At 43.1% G+C, this 20,634-nt stretch overlaps 1 protein-coding gene across 2 annotated transcripts; it reads right to left on the bottom strand.

Moving 5' to 3' along the window:
* Nucleotides 1-9,373: 9,373 nt before the first annotated feature.
* On the bottom strand, nucleotides 9,374-20,615 carry smek1 (SMEK homolog 1, suppressor of mek1 (Dictyostelium)). 2 transcript variants are annotated; one of them, XM_068577038.1, is made up of 15 exons: nucleotides 19,506-20,615; nucleotides 19,220-19,275; nucleotides 19,026-19,124; nucleotides 18,263-18,880; nucleotides 17,150-17,227; nucleotides 16,938-17,054; nucleotides 15,118-15,234; nucleotides 14,882-15,013; nucleotides 14,152-14,254; nucleotides 13,881-14,039; nucleotides 13,489-13,658; nucleotides 12,820-12,962; nucleotides 12,278-12,468; nucleotides 11,527-11,735; nucleotides 9,374-10,594 (listed from the first exon to the last, which is right to left on the bottom strand). In XM_068577038.1, the coding sequence occupies exons 1-15, from the start codon at nucleotides 19,645-19,647 to the stop codon at nucleotides 10,469-10,471; spliced, it is 2,460 nt and encodes an 819-aa protein (XP_068433139.1). In that variant the 5' UTR covers nucleotides 19,648-20,615; the 3' UTR covers nucleotides 9,374-10,468. The 2 variants fall into 2 exon arrangements, with proteins under 2 accessions (XP_068433139.1, XP_068433140.1); XM_068577039.1 differs by having other exon boundaries at nucleotides 12,820-12,959.
* Between the last annotated feature and the right edge of the window lie 19 nt (nucleotides 20,616-20,634).

The following is a 20,634-nucleotide window of genomic DNA, read 5'->3' as shown; positions in this document are numbered from 1 at the left end:
TCTTCCCAAAAGAGATGTGGAAATAATGGAACTTGCTTCGATTGTGCTTCAAATTCTTTTCAAATCTTTTAATGAACAAAACAAACCTTGAAACAACAAAACACAAGAGTGAAATATGTTTTTGATAAGCAAAGGCACTATTCACAACTTCTATACAATGAGGGTATCACAGCCAAGGAACACTGGTGTTTATTGCACCGCTGCTCCGCCACATGGCATCTAAACACTTTGTCCAATTTGGATTGCTCAATAAGTCACATGCCGCCCTCATCAGGGGGAACTGATAGCCTCAATGAATTGCATCCATCCGTAAGTGGCGGGCCGTAAGGGGGACCGGGCTCCGCTCTCAAAGCCATCCACTGTCATCTGAGAGGGGTCGAGCCATGTGACAGACGACCGAGCATGTGGCATCTCGCTGACCCCTGACTCGAAAAACCTTTCCCCCTATCTGCCCCTGCTGTGGCCAACGGATGGCCCAGAAACTCAGTGAACACAGGCAACTGGGGCTCTTTTGTGCGAGTGGTCAATCACATCAGTAAGGGTCACGCAGGGGTCAGATCTAAAACAGGTGACCTTTGACCCTACGGTGCAGGCCATAGGTTGTGGTATTCGGGTTGGGTGTGTGGAAGCATTGATGAAATTGAGACCTGTAGAGAGATGACATGAGATTGTGAGCACTGGATATATGTATGAAAACACAAACAAAATAAATACTGAGGATGTATTTCGTATGGCTGTAATGTTAGCAAACACTTGCCTAACATTCTTTACACATAAGACACATCAGGACATCGTGGACATCCCACTGAAGCTCTTTTAGCTTTCAGCTGTAGTTTAATCCAGCAGCTCCAGAGCCTTTTTTCCAGGCTTGATGTTGGACTTCATTCATCAACCACATGGTTATTTTGGCTCTCTGCCATTAACAACGGTAGTTAGTTACTGTTTCTTTTCCATCGGGCCATTAAGAGTTAGTTTTGGATTCTCAGTGTGACCTATTTTCTGGGTTTCTGTAGGGTTAAGGCTTTTATAGACATTTTTATTACCGTAGAATTCAATTTGTTTCATGGTCATAATGTTCAAAGTATGAGAGACATCAATTAAAACCAGTAAGGAAGATAAACGTGCATGAATGCATTGAATTACTGACATGCATCACACGTACTTCAGTAATTCTAATTCCTAATAAAATAATTAATTCATCATGAAACACAACATCTACCATGAGTAATAGCATTCAAATGTATCATTGGAAACAAATAATTAAAAATGTATCAAATGAATTCAAGTTTCACATGGGAATTGTATATAATATTAGAGGACTGGAACAATACTGGTGATTTTCCAGCCAAATTTTGCTGATGCAAAAAACAAATCATATATTAAATATTATAACATTTACAAAAGTTAATTAAAGTTACAACTTTTCAATACCTCTGAAGGCAGTTTTACACACTGAATGTATGAATTACCGGAGCGGAAAACACGCCGCCATTACTAAAAATGCCAGTTATTGCTTGTTGAATATACGAGACTGTTGAGTCCAAGCTAGAGAAAATCTTCACTTTCCATTGCAAATCTTTTCATAACTTTCCAGGAGGAGCCTAAAGGCCAGCTAAGGACTATTTTCTGGACCCGGTCCAAAACCTATTTGGCACCAGTTGGCTTCATAACACCACCTGACAAACATGACCACCCAGCAGGCCAGTGACATTTACAGTGAGCCGTTTCAGCCCATTAGCCGGCATCAGATCCTCATGCCGCGGCACCTCGTGAGCGATATGACCAGCGGGTCTAGAGTTTAACTGAACCCCAACACCACCATCTCCACCTCCTCTGCTACCGCTGGAACAATAAAAGCTTGGTGCTGTAACTGGAAGAGAAAAAATATGGTTCCCGACGGATTCTTCCCCAGAAATCAAGGCTGATGAATTGACAAAGGGCTAACAGCTCACATCCCCTTCATGAGAGAGTGTGTATATATCTATGAATGTGTGTGTGTGTGAGAAGTTCAAAGACCACATAATAAAACAGACATTTTAATCCTCACGACTTTTCATGGACAGCACCGTGGACACTCGGCAGCTTCAACTTCTGAACTTTGGCTGATCTGAGGTCAGAGTTAGAACCCACAAAGGACCCGTCACACAGGATCCCAAAACTCACAGTTAACTTCAGCGCTCCAGGGACACATCGACATCACTGCTAAACTAACATCTCGCTGGTCTAGCTTTGGAAATTAAACACAGGGGAAAAGAGGGGCTACGGTATGATTTTGAAGCTTTTCCCTGGGAGTTTATTTTCCTTCAGAGCCGTACGACTCGTAGGCAATCAAAACATCCACGTACATAACTGCAAACGCACACTTTCAAACCCAAACAAATACACATTAGTGATTAGCAAGGAAATTCCTCTGACCCTCATTCACAACGCCGTGCAAACGACTTCTACGAGCCACGGATGTTTATTTATACTGTTTTTTTCTTCTCAGCAGCAAACAAAAGACCTTTCACTACCACGATATGTCCATCAAATCCCTTTCTGTAGCCTCCACAACATTTTGACTGTTCTCCAACTGTAAGTGGAATGTTTGAAAGAACATGTTTTTGCACATTCTTTCATGAGCCGACGAGAGGTCAACTCTCCCTCTCCGACCATCTGGCTGGTCAAATGGAGAGTAGCGTCAAAAGGTCAAGCCAGCTATACGGTCTATCGTGACCCTGTCAATATCACTGCTGCACTTATCTGTAATGGAAGACAATTTGTGTAGCCGATAGTGAAGTGTTGGGGCGCGGGGGAGGCGAGGAAGCGGTGCAATGCGCGAGCGTGTGTGTGTGTGTGTGCATTTGTCTTTGCATGTGGGAGCGGGACACTGTGTTCAAATGACTCCAGCGTGATGCACGAGGATCAGAGAGAGAACGTGCCCTTGAGATACTCACCAGTCAAGGGTGCATCTGCCGACTGTGTGTTTGTGCGAGTGTTTGAGCAACACGATGAAAGACTGTAAGTGTGTCGCCTGGCTCTGGGAACTATTACCACCTCCCCCCCCCCATCTCCACGCCCCTGCCCCAAGTCCTTGACACACTGACTAAAGGGACTAAGGAACACAATGTATTCAGGAGTAGCGGGGCCTATAAAAAGCCGAGCTGGAATGAAAGCGGGGCTATCCTCCCCGTAGCAAGCTGTGATAGCCCTTCCTGCGCTGGAGCCAGATAGTAATGAAACGCTGGTGTCAGACAGGAGACAGAGGGAAAGAATCAGGCCCGTGGAACAGAGAGCTAATAATAGAAGCTGAAACTGTGTTATTCCCACCACTGGCTGAGGAACCATCATCAGACTTCTACACACTCCTACAGAGGCTCAGACACACACACACACACACACAGGCTTGGCACATAGTTTGAACAGTAACCTGATCAAGCCACCGCAGAAACCAAAGCAATCAAGAATCAAAGCAAATCCAGCATGTGTACAGTGTGTGCACGAGCGTGCATGTGTCGCACAAATGTGAATGTGTACGCATGTGTGTGTTCACAGGGAGTCGGGCGAGCGAGCCAAAGATAAATGGAAGCAGAGTTTGGGGGAAACCACTTTTCCCTCCATAAAAGCGGGGAGCGCATGCCTCTGATGTGCCCTACCAGAGAGGAAAGAGGGCCTTTCATTCAGCATGAGGAGATCTGTCTCTTCTCCCGGAGCCCCTCATTTCCCCCCTCGTCATCGCTCCTCGAGAGCATCTGAAGCCCATTCTCTCCATCACCCGCAAATATAACAACGTCTCTCTGCGCGACAAGACTGAAGGCTTTTTGCTCCTAATTGTACCCAGACGTCGAGGAGACGAAGGAGGTGAGCAGATCGGCAGAGGAGAGGAGGGATAGAGAAAAAACAAGGAAAGGAGAGGAGAGGAGAAGGGAGTAAGGCAGGGAGGAGGAGTGAAAGGAAGAGAGAAGAAAAGGGGAAATGAAAGATGTATTTGTTCGGTACCACAGGCTGACACATCTCTCTTATCTCTTGCCCAGCCAAACCATATGCCCCTAGGCCACGAGAGAGAGGGAGGGGAGAAAGATGAGGTGTAAGTGTGTGAGGGGGAGGAAATGTGTCTTAGCAGGATGCAGACAATCATAAAAGAGGCACAGGCCATGCGTACAGTAGGTAAGAGTTGCTCGAGGTCAGCCAGAAGTATAAAGATGAATAGAAAGGGAAGCGCGAAGAGGACACTGAACAGATACATGGCGAGGCACCGACTTGGAATGACGGGGGCTTTTGCCTCGACCCGCAGCCCTCTCGCTCGCCGAGAGCTTCCCAGCCGCCCGTTGACCACACACGCCGCCTGGCAGAGCACGGACGCCAACGCCACACGACACAGAACCGCCGTCAAAAGCCTCAGACACTCCAGCAGCAGGAGCCATCAAGCATGGCTGCGTGGAAGAAGAACATCAAACCAGTTTGATTATAAACAGGCATTCAGCTCTCTGGAAACAAAAAGCGGACACAAATTGTGAATGTCAAACACCATTTTGACTGCTACTGTTTTTGGGGAAAGTTCTGTTTGGTTAGTTTTGTGTTACTGGCAATAACCGGCGGCCTGCCAAGACATTAACGTATAGCTTGAGGTTTGATTTGTCAAGTTGAATGTACACAGTAGTATCCTGACTGAGTGTGTGTGCTTGTGTGTGTCTGTGTGTGTGTGTGTGTTTGTGTGTGCGTGTGTGTGTGTGTGTGTGCGTGTGACTGGTCCCACATGTTCAACTCCTGCTGAACCATGCGTCCTATTCCCCTGTTTATTGACTGCAAGCCGATACCTTTAAGGGCTTCATTCATGCTACATTACGTGAGGTACTCAACAGCCCCGGCATCATGGTTTGGCGTTCACCTTCTGGCCCTGGGTGTTCTTCACATGTTGGATGTCGGACTCTCTCCGCGCTCTCCCTCACAGAAGCCATTCTGTCTCCCGGCGCTCCGCTGCGCAGCCTCATTTCAAATAACAGCTCCAGCTCCGTCCGCTATACGAGCCCAGAGGGCCGGTGAAGTTGGTTTTATTTTTATTCAGTGAGAGTTTTATGCACTTTTAAGAGGCGCGGAAATTTATACGATCGGGTATTTTTATCTGCTCGATCCCAATGCACCACTCCACACCAGCGTGGCGCTGTTGAATGTAAACTCCTGGAAAGTACTCTGCTTCTAGGAAGAGAGATAAGTGCGCGAGTGTGTGTGTAAGTCAGTGTGTGTGATGTCATGGTGTGGATTTACAGCACGACCCATCCAACACACACACACACACACACACACACATGCACACGAGCACACCCACGCACGCGCCCGGCTGCGGAAGGTGCGCTCTTTATCACTGTGACATTTCCATTTAACACACAGCCCAAGAGCTCTCACATTCACGTCCATGTTTCCTGTGCCCCATGCTGAGGCACAATACCAACCACTTAACATTTAGCGATGGCAGATCAGCCTCAAATTCTTCCACGCCCAGCGCGTCCATGGGAAAGCTCATTATTTGTCTTTGATTTAGAGCGACAGGAGTGATGAAGGGTCCGGGAAACAAAGGAAGCATGGGCTTACTGCTGGTTTATAGGGCCCATCTAGGAACAGTTGTATGTGCTCGGAGATTAAGTGTTGAGCTGCAGTCGATGCAAGTTATGAGCAGAGCCAAAGGACATGTGTGCACTGTGCAGAGATGGTTCCCAACGTGGGGATGGAGACCATTAACATGTCACATCAGGTCTGCTCTGTGTTTCGCGATATCTCGGTATCTGATTTAATCGTGATATGAATCACAATTTCCCAGAGCCCGATGAGACGTCATATTTTGTCCGAGCAACACTTCCAACTTCAAAGATCTTCAATTTACTATCACGTAAGAGAAATGTTTGCATTTTAGAGGTTTGAACCAGCATTTCTGTTTCTAGGTGCACAGGACCAACTTTTTCAGTCACAAAACCTGGACTTTTGAGAATCGGATGTTATCGAGCAACGACCTGATACCAGTGTCAAATTAAGAAGGTGGAACGTCAGTCAGGACTAAAACATCGCCTTCCTGTAAAACAAACTGAAACAAGTAAACACTTAGAATGAATTGTTATTTACTCAAATAATGGTACCCAACACCAGGTCGGCCCATTGTCACAGATACCTGATCAAGCTACTGGAGTCAATATGGTACGTCCCAGTTATAGCTCGACGCACAACTTAACCAAACATCAAAGTTGCTGCAGGTACATTTTCTGGGGCATTTAGGAGTCACTGCACTCGACCTGCACTAGTGTCCAATCAATCTAAGGATGCAAACTTTGCAGAGAGGACAGACACATCCTCAAATGAAACCACTAAACAGCAGTCCTGTTAAAAAGGCTTTGGTCACCAGGCTGAGTTTATGTCGTTAGCATCCAGTATCATGACTCTCAAAGCCCTAAAAAGGGGGGTTCCCAACAAGAGGGTCACGGTCCGAGAAGAGGGCGTTTCTTTCACACAGAAGACTGCGGCCTGCAGGCCCATTGGGGATCACGATGTCCACCGAGAGCCTCCACGCTCACCTCCTGACTCCACGCATGTGTCAGACATCAGTTCACTAACCCACCTCAAAGCGGAGCCGTACGAGAAGGATGTTGGACTTCGCTGTACTCTCACCTCGGCCCTAACGTGAACCAGATGTGACGGGTGATGACGTTCCTCTCCTCCTCTTTCATTTGCTACCGACGGATGCTGCTGACCCGGGGCGTCCCTGTCAGCCCCCCCCCTCCTCCCGCCTCTTCCCACCTCGCTCCCTTGGGGGACCGTCCACTGCGGCGTTTTTAACGCGGTGATTAATCACAACGCAGCGGCGGACGTGCTGCGCTGAGCGCGGCCGGTCGGCCCCCATCACCGCGGGGCAGCACAGAGAGCACTTTGTGCCGGGAACACAGGTCATTGTCCGCCGCGACGCCAGGCCCCCGGTGCGCAGACATGAGGGTGCACTCTGTGCGGCTGTTTGCAAAGCCAAGGCTCGGCCTCCGGAAGCCGCATGTGTGCCACATTTCCTATTTCATATATCCCTGGTTGGTTAGCAGGATTACATGGGATTAAAGATAATGGATCACTGTGTTGTCGTTTTACTACTACTACTTTGATCAGTGAAAGGGGAATCCGTGGACAGGAAGGAGCAAAAAAGAAGAAAAAAAGTTTGGTGGGAAAATAACTGACAGGTAACGTGTTTCATAACAAAAACATCTCGTGAGTTATTGCTTCCTCCATCGATCTGCTGCAGTTTGTCTACGCGAGTGGTCTTTACTGCCCCCTACAGGCGTGTATGTGTGTGTGTGTGTGTGTGTGTGTGTGTGTGTGTGTGTGTGTGTGTGTGTGTGTCCTACTATGCACCACGAATACAAACTACAAAGCAACCAACTAACTCACTGTCTCTGACACCATGTGCTCCAGTTCTTGAGACAGGAAGCGGTTCAAATGTACAAAACTGAACAGTAAAACATTTCTTTGCATCACAAAAGGTCAAAAGCTCCAGAACCAGCAAGTAAGTAGACTTTGAGTTGGGGTTGTTTTTGTCACTTGCAATTTCCGAGGTCAAGAATGAACTGTCAAGCTCAAGAATTAATATTATTTGAGACTAAATGGGCTACAGTAAAATATAAACTAATTATTAGTTTTGCAGGAGAATGTTGCTAAGTAAGTATAGGGGAGGGTGGCGGCAGGATAATTGTTTCCTTTTTTTCTCCCTAGATTACAATACACAATTATGGTTTAAAAAAACAAAACAAGTACACAACTTATCCCCCGAGACAAAATATTGTTTGCAGTTCCCGATTACACGCCGCTGTGTGAGCGTTATCACCCGCATATATATCCACTGATGTGATCAATCAGATACAGTTGATAAGCGGCAGCCTGGACGCTCGGGGAGCCGAGCCAATCAAAGAGAGCTGTCAAAGAGGCTTTTCATGGGCCCAGCAGGAAGCTGGACAGCCGTGTCACCGATGGGGACTCTTCAGTCTCGCAGACAGACAGGCGGGCAGAGCCGGGTGAGCGCCTTGGCACTGGAAGTGGAGCCGGTGCTCTGGTGGTGCAGTGGCTGGCACCAGCAGCAGGCTGGCCTCTCCAGTGGCAAAGAGGGAGATCACACACTCACACTCACACACTCTCTCTCTGCCACACTCCTGCTGAGGAGCAAACGGAGGCTGGCAGGGAGGGCAGCTCCTGAAAAGCTGCCGTTGTCTGCTGATGGCTTTCATGTGAATGGAGCCTCAATAGGCGTTGAGTGCCGAGTGATCCTCTTCTGTTGGCTTTTATAATTAATAAGCAGTGTTTTGAGGGCCACAATGCACTTGGAGGGACAACACAGTGAGTCCTTGGTGGCCTCAGTGCTGTTTGTTTTGGAGTCGTACTCAAACTCCCACTGAGGTGACCACATGAGCTGGGAGGGGCTGACATGTTTCATAAACTATTTTTCACTCATTGTAAAAAAAATAAATAAAGAAATACACTTTAAGGTCTACGAGTGTGTTGTGGCTTTCGTTTGATACTAAACGAGCATGTCAACTCTACCGTTTCTCAAAGTGAATAACACAAACCATGGTGGTCAGTTAAATGTAGGTAAAATATGCTCACGTAGAAAACTGTGAATCATCTGCATAAAGAGCACACTTCTAAGTATCATCTTTCACTGCAACACAATGTTGTTTTTAACCTCCAGAATGCAAAGTGATTGGTAAATATATATATATTCACTCTTTTTAAATTGTTAACATCTTCAAAGTGATGAGCCAAGCCTATCAATCTAAGACTAAGACTAACTATGATATGTATAACCAGTGCTTTGGGCAACAGATGCGTCAAATGCTTATAAGTTTTCAGAGTTAATAGGTTATGCCAAAGTGACAACATCATCAACATATTAACTGTAAGAATTACACACGTCTCTTAATACTTCTTTTATGGACTTGGAGTGCCACCTGGTGGAGCATGACGACATCAACAACTGAGGCACAGCCGAAAAATTAAACAAAAGTAGTGTTAGAAATTGATCTTAAAAGTTGAGTCAAATCAACAATAGGAGTTTGTTCTGGGGCAACAAACATTTGACCATATATTTCCTCATGTACATGGTTTCACAACATCAATTTGTTCTGGAATTAACAGACATGTTTTAAAGTATGAAAATGTACACTGAAATTTCACATTTGTACAGTATAAGGGATTGGAGATCTTTAATCTTCAGAGTGGAGATGAGTTGCTGTATAATGGTTTGTGGAACCATGTTGAACCCAACGGCAACTTCTGTGCTGCAATTATAGGGTCAAATTCTTGTGGAGCGAAGGCAACCCACACGATCACTAAGAGAAGGATGCAGCAATGAAACACTTGAGTTTTTTGGACAAAGTGTAGTAGGACATCTTACAGCAAAGATCATTTTAATGGTCCCAAATATTCTGAACAACTAAGTGTACACTCATGTAAAAGGAAAGAAATGAAAAGATATGACAAAATTCATCACATCTAGAATTCCACTCAATCTTTAATCAAGACGGGATTACAAATTCTCCAAAAAATCTGCAGTTTCAAAGGGCAAAAAGGGTAAAACTAGCTCACCTACTGAGGTCTTTAAAAACCTGTTCAAGTGTGACTGAAAACGTCCTGAACATTTAAAGGCAGGTCTTTTTTGTCATCATTTACAAAAAACAGGAGAAAGATTGAGAGACAAATAGAGAACAAAAAGAAATTTATGAAGAAACTGCTGGCTTTTTTTCTCTTCAGAGAAAGAACGTCCGCTGAGGAACGACAACACTGATGACATCATCAAACGACAACAAGGACAGCTCTTTGCCACATGCTGCCTCCCGTCTGGTCCTATATACTAACTTAAAAAAAAGGTTGAAAAAAGCAACAGACAAAGAAAGGAGGAAGGAGAATAGGAGAAAAAGAAGTAGGTGGAAACAAGGAGGAAGGTGAATTCTGAGGAGAAAGAGGCAGAGGAAGAGGAGGGGGGTGTGAGTGGTGGTTCTGGGTCTGAACTGGCCAACCCATTCGGGCCGCTGTGATGTCCTTCCCTGAGTGGGGGGCGGGGGGCAGTGGGTTATGGTCCGAGCCCGAAAGCTCTCTGGGATTTCAGTCTGTGTACATGTTTTGTATGTGGTCGTTTCCTCCAGTTGCTAAATAACCAAACTCCAACCCGTCTCTGAGTCTGCTGACGATCTATTGAGTGTGAATTTTTTTCTCCCCCAACATTCAAACGTCTGACACACGTGTCAGACGTTTTGTTTTTTCGACTCCTGGTTTCCCGATTGGCACTTGTAGGAAGTGGGCTAGTCTGAGGAGGCCTCGTATCTGTTCACAGTCTGCTCCTCTTTTGGCTGCCCGCTGACAGCGAGGGGCGGCGCTCATTCATTCAATCTGTTTACAAGTTTGATCATTCCTGTTTAAGGTCTATGAGCTGAAACTGTCCGAGCAGAGCACAGGCTGGGACAGTGAAGCTTCTTTAGGAACTCAGTTTGGACTTCTTCGAAGGTGGCAGAGGGTCCTCTTTACTCTCCCCATCCTCCTCCTCTTCTTCATCCTCGTCGTCATCATCATCAGGATAGTCCACCAGTCCCACTAAACCTCCCTGAAGACAAAACAAACATCAAAAATGTTATCATCCGCTCCAATTAGTCATATTCCTAAAATCTGTGTCTCTTCATCAAGCTACATCAATGAGTATGACTCAATAAATGTACACTGCTTGCACACCATTAGTTTGTAAGCATGATATACTGCATGACACACTATGAAACGTGAGCGTTCACACAACAGACACACACGGTTCTCAAATGCACAGACTTCAGATCAGCATTCACAACCGGCACCTGTTGCATTGCACGCTGTTCATTTGTTTGTAAATAGCAGTGGCGATATTATAAAAAGCCATGACATTAACTGTTCTTCTTGATTTACTTCTTAACCACACATTTGCTAATACACTACAATTAGCTCAAGATAATTAGTTCTCTAGCTTCAGCTATGCTGCTTTATAAAGGCCATGTGGAGACTAGGATTACAGTGTGCCAGCAGACCTGGGGTCAGCTAACCAGCAATGATGATAATTGTTCTCCAAAGATCTCCTCAATTAAGACTAAACAGCCAGCTGCATTAAAACTACTCTGACAAGTACAATTTACTTAAAAGCTACTTTAGTGAATGTAACGCACCGCTACACACTTCTGTTAATCAATTATTCATGTGCCATTCTTAGCCTCTCTCCCTCTATCCCTCCTTTCTAAATAGTCGACAAGTAACATTTGTACAGTCCAATTGCACACTGGGGGTGATGACTATTCTTTGTAATGCACTTCAAGGATGGTGGGAGTTGTGTGAAAATTAACAGTTAAAGTGTGAAGATTCATGGTGAAAAAAATCAGCAAATCTTTCCTTCCTTTCAGTGAAGTAGTATTTTATACTGAACAGAAATCTCAATAGCACTTAAATATAAGCAGACTGTCTTCACTAAAAAATTGAAGTTATGACCCCCATCTTTAGCAATAAAATGCGGACAGGTACCTTTGTGGTTACAGCTGTGGTGGACGGTGAGCTTCGTGCCCCTGACCCTGGAGAACCAGGTGATCCTGGAGAACCTGGGTTCAATGAGGCAGATGGAGGGCTGGACAGGCTGGTTTTAGTAGAGCCAGAGAAGGAGAGCTTGAAGCTTGGGTTCTGTCTGCCTGATAAGCTCGACTTCCCCAGTACGTCTTTGTCGTCTGTGTCTTTCACTGAGAGGAAGAGGTGGACAAAAATAGTCAATATCCCCATTTTAAAGTAGTTTACGACTTCATGGTTGAACTAATGTCAGCACTTGCTTTTACAAGACATTTCTTTTCTATTGTTTGTTTTTAAACCAACAAAGGACCGTTAACAATCCTTTTTGAACAGTTCTACATTACACATTGTAAGTACAACCATCTGGAATCAAGCAAATAACTGCACATACAGTTTTCTGTACATCATACTCTAAAATGCAGACAAATGTCTTTTGAGTACCTAGACATATTAATGCATCAGGTAAATGAGGATGTCAATGTACCGTCCAAAACATTTGACCACCAAAAGTACTGTATATCAAAGATTAATGCACCCAAAGCGGCACTTCAACAAAATCAGATAGTAAATGGCAAATAACTATAACAACAAGTTTATTTATCACATAAACTTTTTATTAGAACAAATATTCTGTTCTGCAGTAAATACAAAGTGTAATTTTCTCCAGCATATAAGCATTTACTGAAGGTGGAAAACGATGCATTGCCATACGTACATTTCTTTCTCTCCATGAACTTGCTTATAGGCTCCATGAGGTCTTCCTCACTCTTCATCTTGTCAGAGGGAGGAACCACTGCCTCACCATCCTCAAGGTCATCCTCATCCGTGTTGAACCACATCTCCTCTTCATCTTCCAGTGTCCGAGCATCACGACGGAAGCGGTGGTTCCTCAGGATGGAGCGCATACTGGAGAAGATCAAATCAGGAAAAAATCATTACAATTGTAAAAGATTTTGGCTATATTATGACCAAGAATTGTGGAAGCCCTCACATTGGTATGAAAAGGTGCCACACAATAATAATGAACTATTCCTTATTGATTGCAATGTGTAGTGGCTGATTATCAAATAAACATAATAAAAGTCACAATTCACACCAGAAACAATATAAATGGTATTTTTTATAGTAAATCAATAAAAGTTATGACATTGTTTGTTCCACTTATTGTGAAACACCCTCACAAAACAAAGTATTCACAATCACTAAATCTCTAGTGATTGTATAATAGTTGCAGTGGAGCAGCCTTGGTGTACTCACCTATCCAGTTTGGGGTTGTCTTGTCTCTCTCGCTGCTGTTCATACCGCAACTTTAGGCCCTTGAACGTTTGGACGTAGTCTACATCTTCCAGCGCTTTCCAGTAGTTCTCTACTATATGAGCAGTGAGAGACTTCACGTCCTCCTAGGGGCAATGGGATGAGAGAGGAGGAGGAGTGTAGAGACACAGTAATAGGTCGGGTAAAATGAGGGGGGAAAGTATAAAAAAAAAGGTAAAAGAAATAGTTGAGAGTTTAGGATAGAGAGAGGAGAGAAGAAGAAGAATAAAGTGTGGATAAAAAAGAGCCAGGAAGAGACAGAGAGGGGAGAACACACCAAACAAGTTAAAATAAAATTGAAAAAATGTCACATACCATAAGGATGTCAACGGTTAGCCATTGACAACCGGTTAACTAAAATGTTCGAGCCTCTTAAACTGGATAGTGCTTTGAAATGCAGCGCTGAAGTTAATTCAGTCAATAAAGTGCAGGACTAAAAGGAAAGGGCCTCTTATATTTGATGTCACTTTCTGTGTGGACATCTCTAATGTATACACGTTTTCACTTTGGGGTTGGCTGGCTTATAATCAATTTGCCCAAAATGGAAAAACATGGACACTATCAATGTTAACTAAAGAAAACAATTGTGGGAAAGTTCAAAAAGATACTCACCACACGGACATACTCAAACATCTCAATAATAGCTGAGTTCATGAGATTGTAGCGAGAGCCGTTGTTGAGGAAGGCCTTGATGACGGGCTCAAAGAGAAAGTTTCTCATGATGTAGCGGTTGTAGAATTCATCCTTCAGACCGATGATCCTCCGCATGAAGCGTAGAGCACCTGAACACAGAAACAAGATGAATACTAGGCTCATAACTAAATAATTAAAAAATTAGCTGTAATAAATTTCAAAATGCTGTCCTGAGTTGACAGGTACTAAGCATTAAAGTGATTGTATGTAGTTGTAGTTAGACTTTATTTCTTCAGATACACGAGTCCATACAACAAAAACAAATACAACAAAAACAAAATACGTGACATATAAATAACCATGTGACTCACATAGTGCCAGGAATGCGTGCTGGGAGGCCGTGAGCACCAGTACCCTCCTGAGAATGTCCTTGTTGATGATGTAGTTCTTTATGTGATACGTGTGGTGCTCAACACAGAATGTCAGCAGCTCCAAAATCAAGGCCAGCAACTGGGATGTTTGGAAATCATCTAATAGAAGAATGAAGAAAGTAGGCAACATGGAATACTTGTACATTAAAGTCAAAGTTGTATTTACTAAACCGGCCCAAGTGTACACACACACATCGCAGGTATATAATACCTTTGCTCGGTTTATCATCTGTGGTGTTGGCCAGCAGTGGAGCTGAGAGGACGTGCATACAGTGTTTGTAGAAGAAGCTCAGGAACTCTGTCTTCTCCGTTTTCTGGGGGAGAAAAAAGAAAGACTATTTTTTTTAAACTTAGAAACACAAATCAAGCATTGTGTAAAAATGTACGTTCTAATCAATATCAAACATTAAGGCAATGGTCAAGGTGCAAAGCTCTGGCCAAAACTGAAACCAACTTGGTGTCAGTTTTGCACGTCGGTGTACTGCTGTACACCGCCACTGTGGGCAAGTTGCACAATAGGATGTGTGAGTTGGTGATAGCTATTGATTACAAAATAGATCTGGCAACTAGAGCTTGCTCAAATTTTTTAAGGTTTAGCAAAGTATTAAAGTGCTCTCTTGGGGAGAGAGACAATCAAACAAGACGCTCAGTCTCACACACATATTGTCTGCAGTAATTTTATATCATGCAACATATGTTCTACAACAAACATGCAACATATATGTCACACACATATAATCTCATATATATATATATATATATATATATATATATATATATATATATATATATATATATATATATATATATATATATATATATATATATATATATATATATTGCTTCTGGACCAGTTGGATCTATGAATCATGTAGTCAGGTTTAATGTCAAGTCACTGTCGGTAAAAAGCTGATGTGTATAGGAGTAGCACTCAAACTTACATTTGCAGTAGCCAGCATGTTCTCAGGGTCCACCAGAGTCCGTAGCAGACCCATCAGCTGCACTGCTCCACCGAGCTCTGGGTCTGTATCACAGATCATGTGTTCTATGATCAGGTTGATCAGGAGGATGTCCTGGAAGGACAATAATCAATCATTAGTAACACAAATCCACCGTGTGGAGGAAAGATGCATATCATTCTCTGATATTTCTGACTCAACTTTGTTCATGTACTCACATCATCATTCTGCTGAGACTCCTGCATGACGAACTCTCGTACCATGGAGGGGTTGTACTCCACCAGATAAGAGAAAATATCTGTGGCTGCCCCACGCACCTGAACGTCATCCATTCCCTGTTTCATGAACATGAAATATATCCATCAGTGGATTGTTAATCTTCCCTCAAAGATCAATATAGTCTTGTTTCATCTATTTTTTTTAAACGGAAACAAAAGTGATCAAAAACAGACCCAACTGCATTTAATTTGACCAAGAATTGTTTTTTTTGTTTTCTTCTTAGTTTACTTCAGAAGGGTGAAAGTGGACACGAAGAGAGGAAGCAGGAATTACTTTCACAAACGACTGTATGCGTAAAGGTGTAGGCCTGTGTGACATGTAGCAAGTACACATATATCCAAATATGAGTATATGTTGGCAATAAAACTACCATTTGATGTTTCAATCTGTTTTATACATTTGTTTAAATATTTTTCCCTGAATGCCACTGTCCATGGTTAATTTTTTCACAGATTTGAGTCACTGGATAATGGGTTGTACGGTGAACTAGCCACAAATGCAATAACATAACTAAATGCATTGTCAGATGTTGGGTTTGTTTGGTAGTGAAACTTGTCTTGTGTCAGATTCATTCTTGTTCGCACTTCTGCAGTCAATGGTGTGGTAGCAAAGACAAAGTAACTGTTCCAAACAAAAAATGTTCTTGGTACTAAAAAAGGCAAAACTAATACTGTTTGTACATTATAGAAATCTGTGTTATGGCAAATTTCTGAGGAAAAAAATGCATATTGTGATAGATTCGAGGACCTTACAGTACATGGGTGTTTTAATGTATTGTGTTTTGTTTGTGGTTTTTGATACGGCCCAAAATCACTTCTGAGTCAAAACTGAATCAGCTGTAAATCAAGTTGGTCCTCTTCATGGTCACAATGTGACATAATACATCCACACAAAACACTTCAAAGTGAATTCTGCTGATCTGTGATCAAATCGCTTCAGCAATTAGTGAATCATCCTTGAATGAAAAGTGGTACAAGTGCATCCTCTCTTTAAAAAGGCTGTGTACTCCCCACCCCACCACATACACAAACATTGCAGCTTCTGTCTATTATTCTTTTTTTTTTGCATCTGTACAACTCAGGTTTTCAGCTAAATCAACACTCATTGCATTTACGTCATCTACACATAACTCATCCTTCTTCAAACATATTTGAACAGGATTGCAGTGCCAAGAGTCAGCCAAAGTGTGCATTCCTGACAGAAAACTTAGGTATCATCAGATGCCCCAGTCGATAAGTGTTTAACAAAACTTGTGAGGAGAGTTCAGCTGTAATACAGCTGAAAAACAGTAGATGCTCCTTAAGATCAAATAATATCATGACAAACCACAGCAGCCATCCTTATGATTGATTTTTAATTGTGTGTGTAGTTACCGATGTATGATCAATATATTGTAATTCTCAAATGTTAGAATTATACAGACAAAAACAATATATTTTATCGGTTTTTAAGTTAATTTGCTTAAATAAAAAAAATGGTGTCAATATGAGAAGTACTTAAATACCTTTAAACTAAATACTTAAACTTGTTTAATGTCATTCACTTTGAACAAGTGCTGCACACAAAAATCACAAAATCTTGAAAAAGTCTTCACGGTCCCAAATTAATTTACTATGACAGGTAAAGACAACAAGATGTGATTGTGGTGTGCAGAATAGCATTGGAGGGAACAGATGCACAGTTGAACATCATGCCAACACTCGCAATATCATCTTTACTGATGATATTGACTGATTCATGTTAACTTTGCTGCACTCACCAGTATGACCTCTAGTGCAGGTAGAATGCCCATGTTTGACAATGTCTTGAAGAAGGCGTCTCTGTTTTGAGGTTGTAACGTTTGTGAGAATGCACAAAATTCCTTGAGGAAATTCACCTATAAAGGAGGAAACAAACCACCACTCTATGAAACAAGGAAAAAGGATAAAAAAGAACAATATTTGATTAATCATTTCTGAAGGTCTGGCATACCAGTTCGTGTCTTTTGTCATCATCTGTAGCCTCATCTGTTAGCTGTGCAAAGAGGTCTGTCAGGAACTTCTCATCATCCTGACACAAAAAAAGGGAGATAAGAGGAGAGTATCACATAGAGGGTCAACAAATCAAAATATGGAAACATCACCCATGACCCTCACACTCATCCTGGGCCAATTGTGCATTCCTTTTAATCTATTACCATCTTTTACCATGTTGCTGTTGATGTACAATGTGTCAAATACAAATTACCAGGAAACACAAGTAATATCCACAATATTTACTGTGACTTACTTTGAAGTTATAGTGCAACAGAATTTGGCATTATAAGCATCATTTTTGATTTAATTTACAAGCAGTATCAGAGACATGTATATTCTGTTCACTGTTATTTATAACTGTTACAGTTTACACCAAAGAAAATCTACTGCATGTAAAAAAGTCTTAAAAACTACCACATAACATTTTTTGTGGATTTTCTAAAGAGTCCCAAAGGGCTGTGAACATAAGATTCTTTACACTAACTCAGTTCTTCAATATGATCTGCAGTCTAGTAAATAAAGTGCTTGTTTAAATAAACAAAACACATGGTACGTTCATGTGACAAGACAGAATAAGAAACGGTCTACATCAGTGGTGTTTCAGAGGTGACTTCAGAACTCCACAAAGCCCAGTGTACCAGAGACAACAGCGCAGCATAACTGATTTACACAACACTTCCCCATCTCTATGGAGACAGCCATACATAAACACTGCTGAGTTGACACAGTACAAAAACACAAAGGTCACATGACCATAAAAGACTAGGAGACAAACTCAGACTGGGTAAAGCTAAATCAGCCTAAATTAAAACCTTTGAACAAAGCCTACAATTACTGTAATTTCCAGCCCTTGTGGCACAACACTATTTAAAAAAACATTTTCTCTCATGTATGCCTTTTTGATGTTATGGCAGGATTATCATTCCGTAAAGTTTGTACATTAAATACTTTTTGTATTATTTGCTTGGAGAGATGGTTTTTAGAGGAAAATGTGGTGCACAGATCTCATTTGAAAACAACAACAAATACCAGTCACTAGCAAACCGTAGAATACATCCACCTATCTCACCTGTAGCATGCCCACAATCTCCACCTTGTTGAAGAAGATGAAGGAGTGCAGGGTGGACAGCATGTTTTCCTCAAAAACAGAGGGCGTGGGCAACACCATGTCCTGAATATACTGCACCCGATACGTCTGGTGTATTTTCTGACGCAGTTCCGGATCAGAGATGGGGATCACTTCCTTAAAACGGGCCGTCTTAGTTAGAAACTCCCGATGCCGCCGAGGATGCGCAAGTGCCGGATCAAACTCCAGACAACCAATGACGTCCATGATGCACTCCTCGGAGAACATAACCTCAAAGAGTGCAGTACGATTAAGCAGGAAGATGCCTTTAATGATTTCATACAGGTGATGCAGTCCCTCTCTGTTTTCCAAATCCTCACAGACACGAAACAGTTCCAGGAGCTTGCGAATGTAGCCCTCGTTCTCCACGGCTAGTGCCAGTTTCTCACGCCGCAGTGGTGATGGGAGTGAGGAGGCCACCACCTCTGCCAGGTCCTCCAAGCGGTTCAGTTCACATGGCGGCAACTCCAGACCTGGCGAGGACATGTCGTCAAAGCGTTCCTCCTCAGACTCGTCGACTACATCCTGGGTAATGTCCACTGATGGGTCCTTTCCCTGAACCTTAACAATGAGACAAACATACGATTGAAATACAATGTGACGAGTTCCAAAAACTATCAGCAGCAACGCCAAAACACACTTGATATCAAACACATACGCAGACAGAGCAGACAAACACACACCCACACAAAGACAGTGCAGCTACCTGGCATATTTTCTCCCAGATTTCATCACAGCCAGCCTTCTCTTGGAAGCTGAGTGCCAGATCATAATTCTCTGCCTCTGACCATACGATCAAAGTATCCTTTCCAAAAGAAAAAAAATGCCAATTTAGAATAAGTAGGCAGGGAAATAAATCCATATTCTAGATGAGCATACTGTGCCATGCTATGTACTGACCTGTTGCTTCTGGTAGGCTGTGTTTGGATTGATTTTGGACTCCAGCAGTAGAGAACCTGTCAGGTGAAAAACAAAGGTGTTGTTAAATGACTCATGAGAAGGGAGGTTAGGATCTAATTAAGTTATCTATCATAGGTTTACATACACGGCTCAAGCTGATCAAAACAAGCGTGTGTAAGGTATTGTTTACATATAGTAAGTATTGAGCTACTTTACAATTGTCGAAAACACCTCTGTAACTTGACATATGCCATCACTCTTGCTTTACATCGTTGCTTTGTCTTACCATCACTCTCTGCTCGCACCAGTAAAGACGTGCCTTTCAGACTGTCCACATAGCCCGAGGAGACGTGGCCGGTTCCACGGTCATCCCACTGTCTGTCCTCATTGAGAGTATAGACTTTGACTCGTCGACGAGTGTCCGTCATCCTCGCAGGTAGTTGTGACCGGTTTCCCCTTTCCGGACCGTCCTGACTTTCACAGGGTGTCTGCTTCACCCCTTACACCTGATCACTTGTACAGTGCAGTATTATTAACGTTAATTCAACTGCCTTAACGTCAGTGTCAGGGGTCAAGCAAGCAATCACTTCTTTGAAGGAGCGTAAAAGCGGAACACCCACGCTAGTATCCAGGAAGATTGTCCGATCGATTCTGCATAAACCACAATATCGGTTTATTTTCACGAGAGCCTCAAAACGTATCTTGCCAGGGTTGAAGGCAACGCGCCACCATCGTAGCTAACGACACTTCAATTTACAGTGCGGAGGGCATTGACGTTAGCTAACTTGTTAATCGACAAAACGAGGACAGACAGACATTGGGAAATCCTCGCACACAGTCGAGAGGGGAGTATTTACAATAAGCCCCACCGTTACAATCTTGAACGCTGAAAATAAACGACTTGCTTATTAGAACAGTTTGTACGCTTGCGGGCAACGTTAGCCAGTTGCGTTAGCTAGAAAACCTAACGCGTTACCGAGCTAGCAGTACTCCAAGTGCCTCCGCTCCATATATTCAACGTTAAACAACTATTTGAAGCAAAATGTCCAGTGCCGTGCACCGATAACATTATTTTACACTTGCGGACCGACGATACAGTGTTTACCCTCGACAAATGTCTCTAATTCTGACTGAGTAATACGCCAGCTAGCTAGTATTAGCTGCTATTTCTACCCCAAGTGTTCCGCCATGTTCTGGCTCGGGGCCGCGGAGAGACCACGCTCTCCTTTCTGGTATTCATGCATCCCAAAAAGTATGCAAACCAACGAAAGATAGTTGTATAATTATTTCAGGGTTACGCTTTACATTAGAATGCTATATGCCATTCATTTCCGATGTCTTGCTCAGATAATTGCTAACTGCCCCCCCCGTGAGTATTCAGCCATCTTGGGTCCCTTCAGAGTCAGTACGGGGTT

Source organism: Clinocottus analis, unplaced genomic scaffold (genome assembly GCF_023055335.1).
Source record: "Clinocottus analis isolate CAN_PGR_092001 unplaced genomic scaffold, fCliAna1.0.p SCAF_15, whole genome shotgun sequence".
NCBI lineage: Eukaryota > Metazoa > Chordata > Actinopteri > Perciformes > Cottidae > Clinocottus > Clinocottus analis.
The sequence above is the reverse complement of the archived record's forward strand: the minus strand, read 5'-3'. Positions and strand labels throughout refer to the sequence as shown.

Excerpts from the sequence above, each read along its gene's own strand:
- smek1 (XM_068577038.1), bottom strand. The coding sequence starts at position 19,647 with ATGACGGACACTCGTCGACGAGTCAAAGTCTATACTCTCAATGAGGAC. Across the intron at positions 18,881-19,025 it reads TCTGGGAGAAAATATGCCAG|GTTCAGGGAAAGGACCCATC; the intron begins GTAGCTGCACTG and ends CTCATTGTTAAG. Across the intron at positions 17,228-18,262 it reads AGATTGTGGGCATGCTACAG|GATGATGAGAAGTTCCTGAC; the intron begins GTGAGATAGGTG and ends TTTTTGTGTCAG.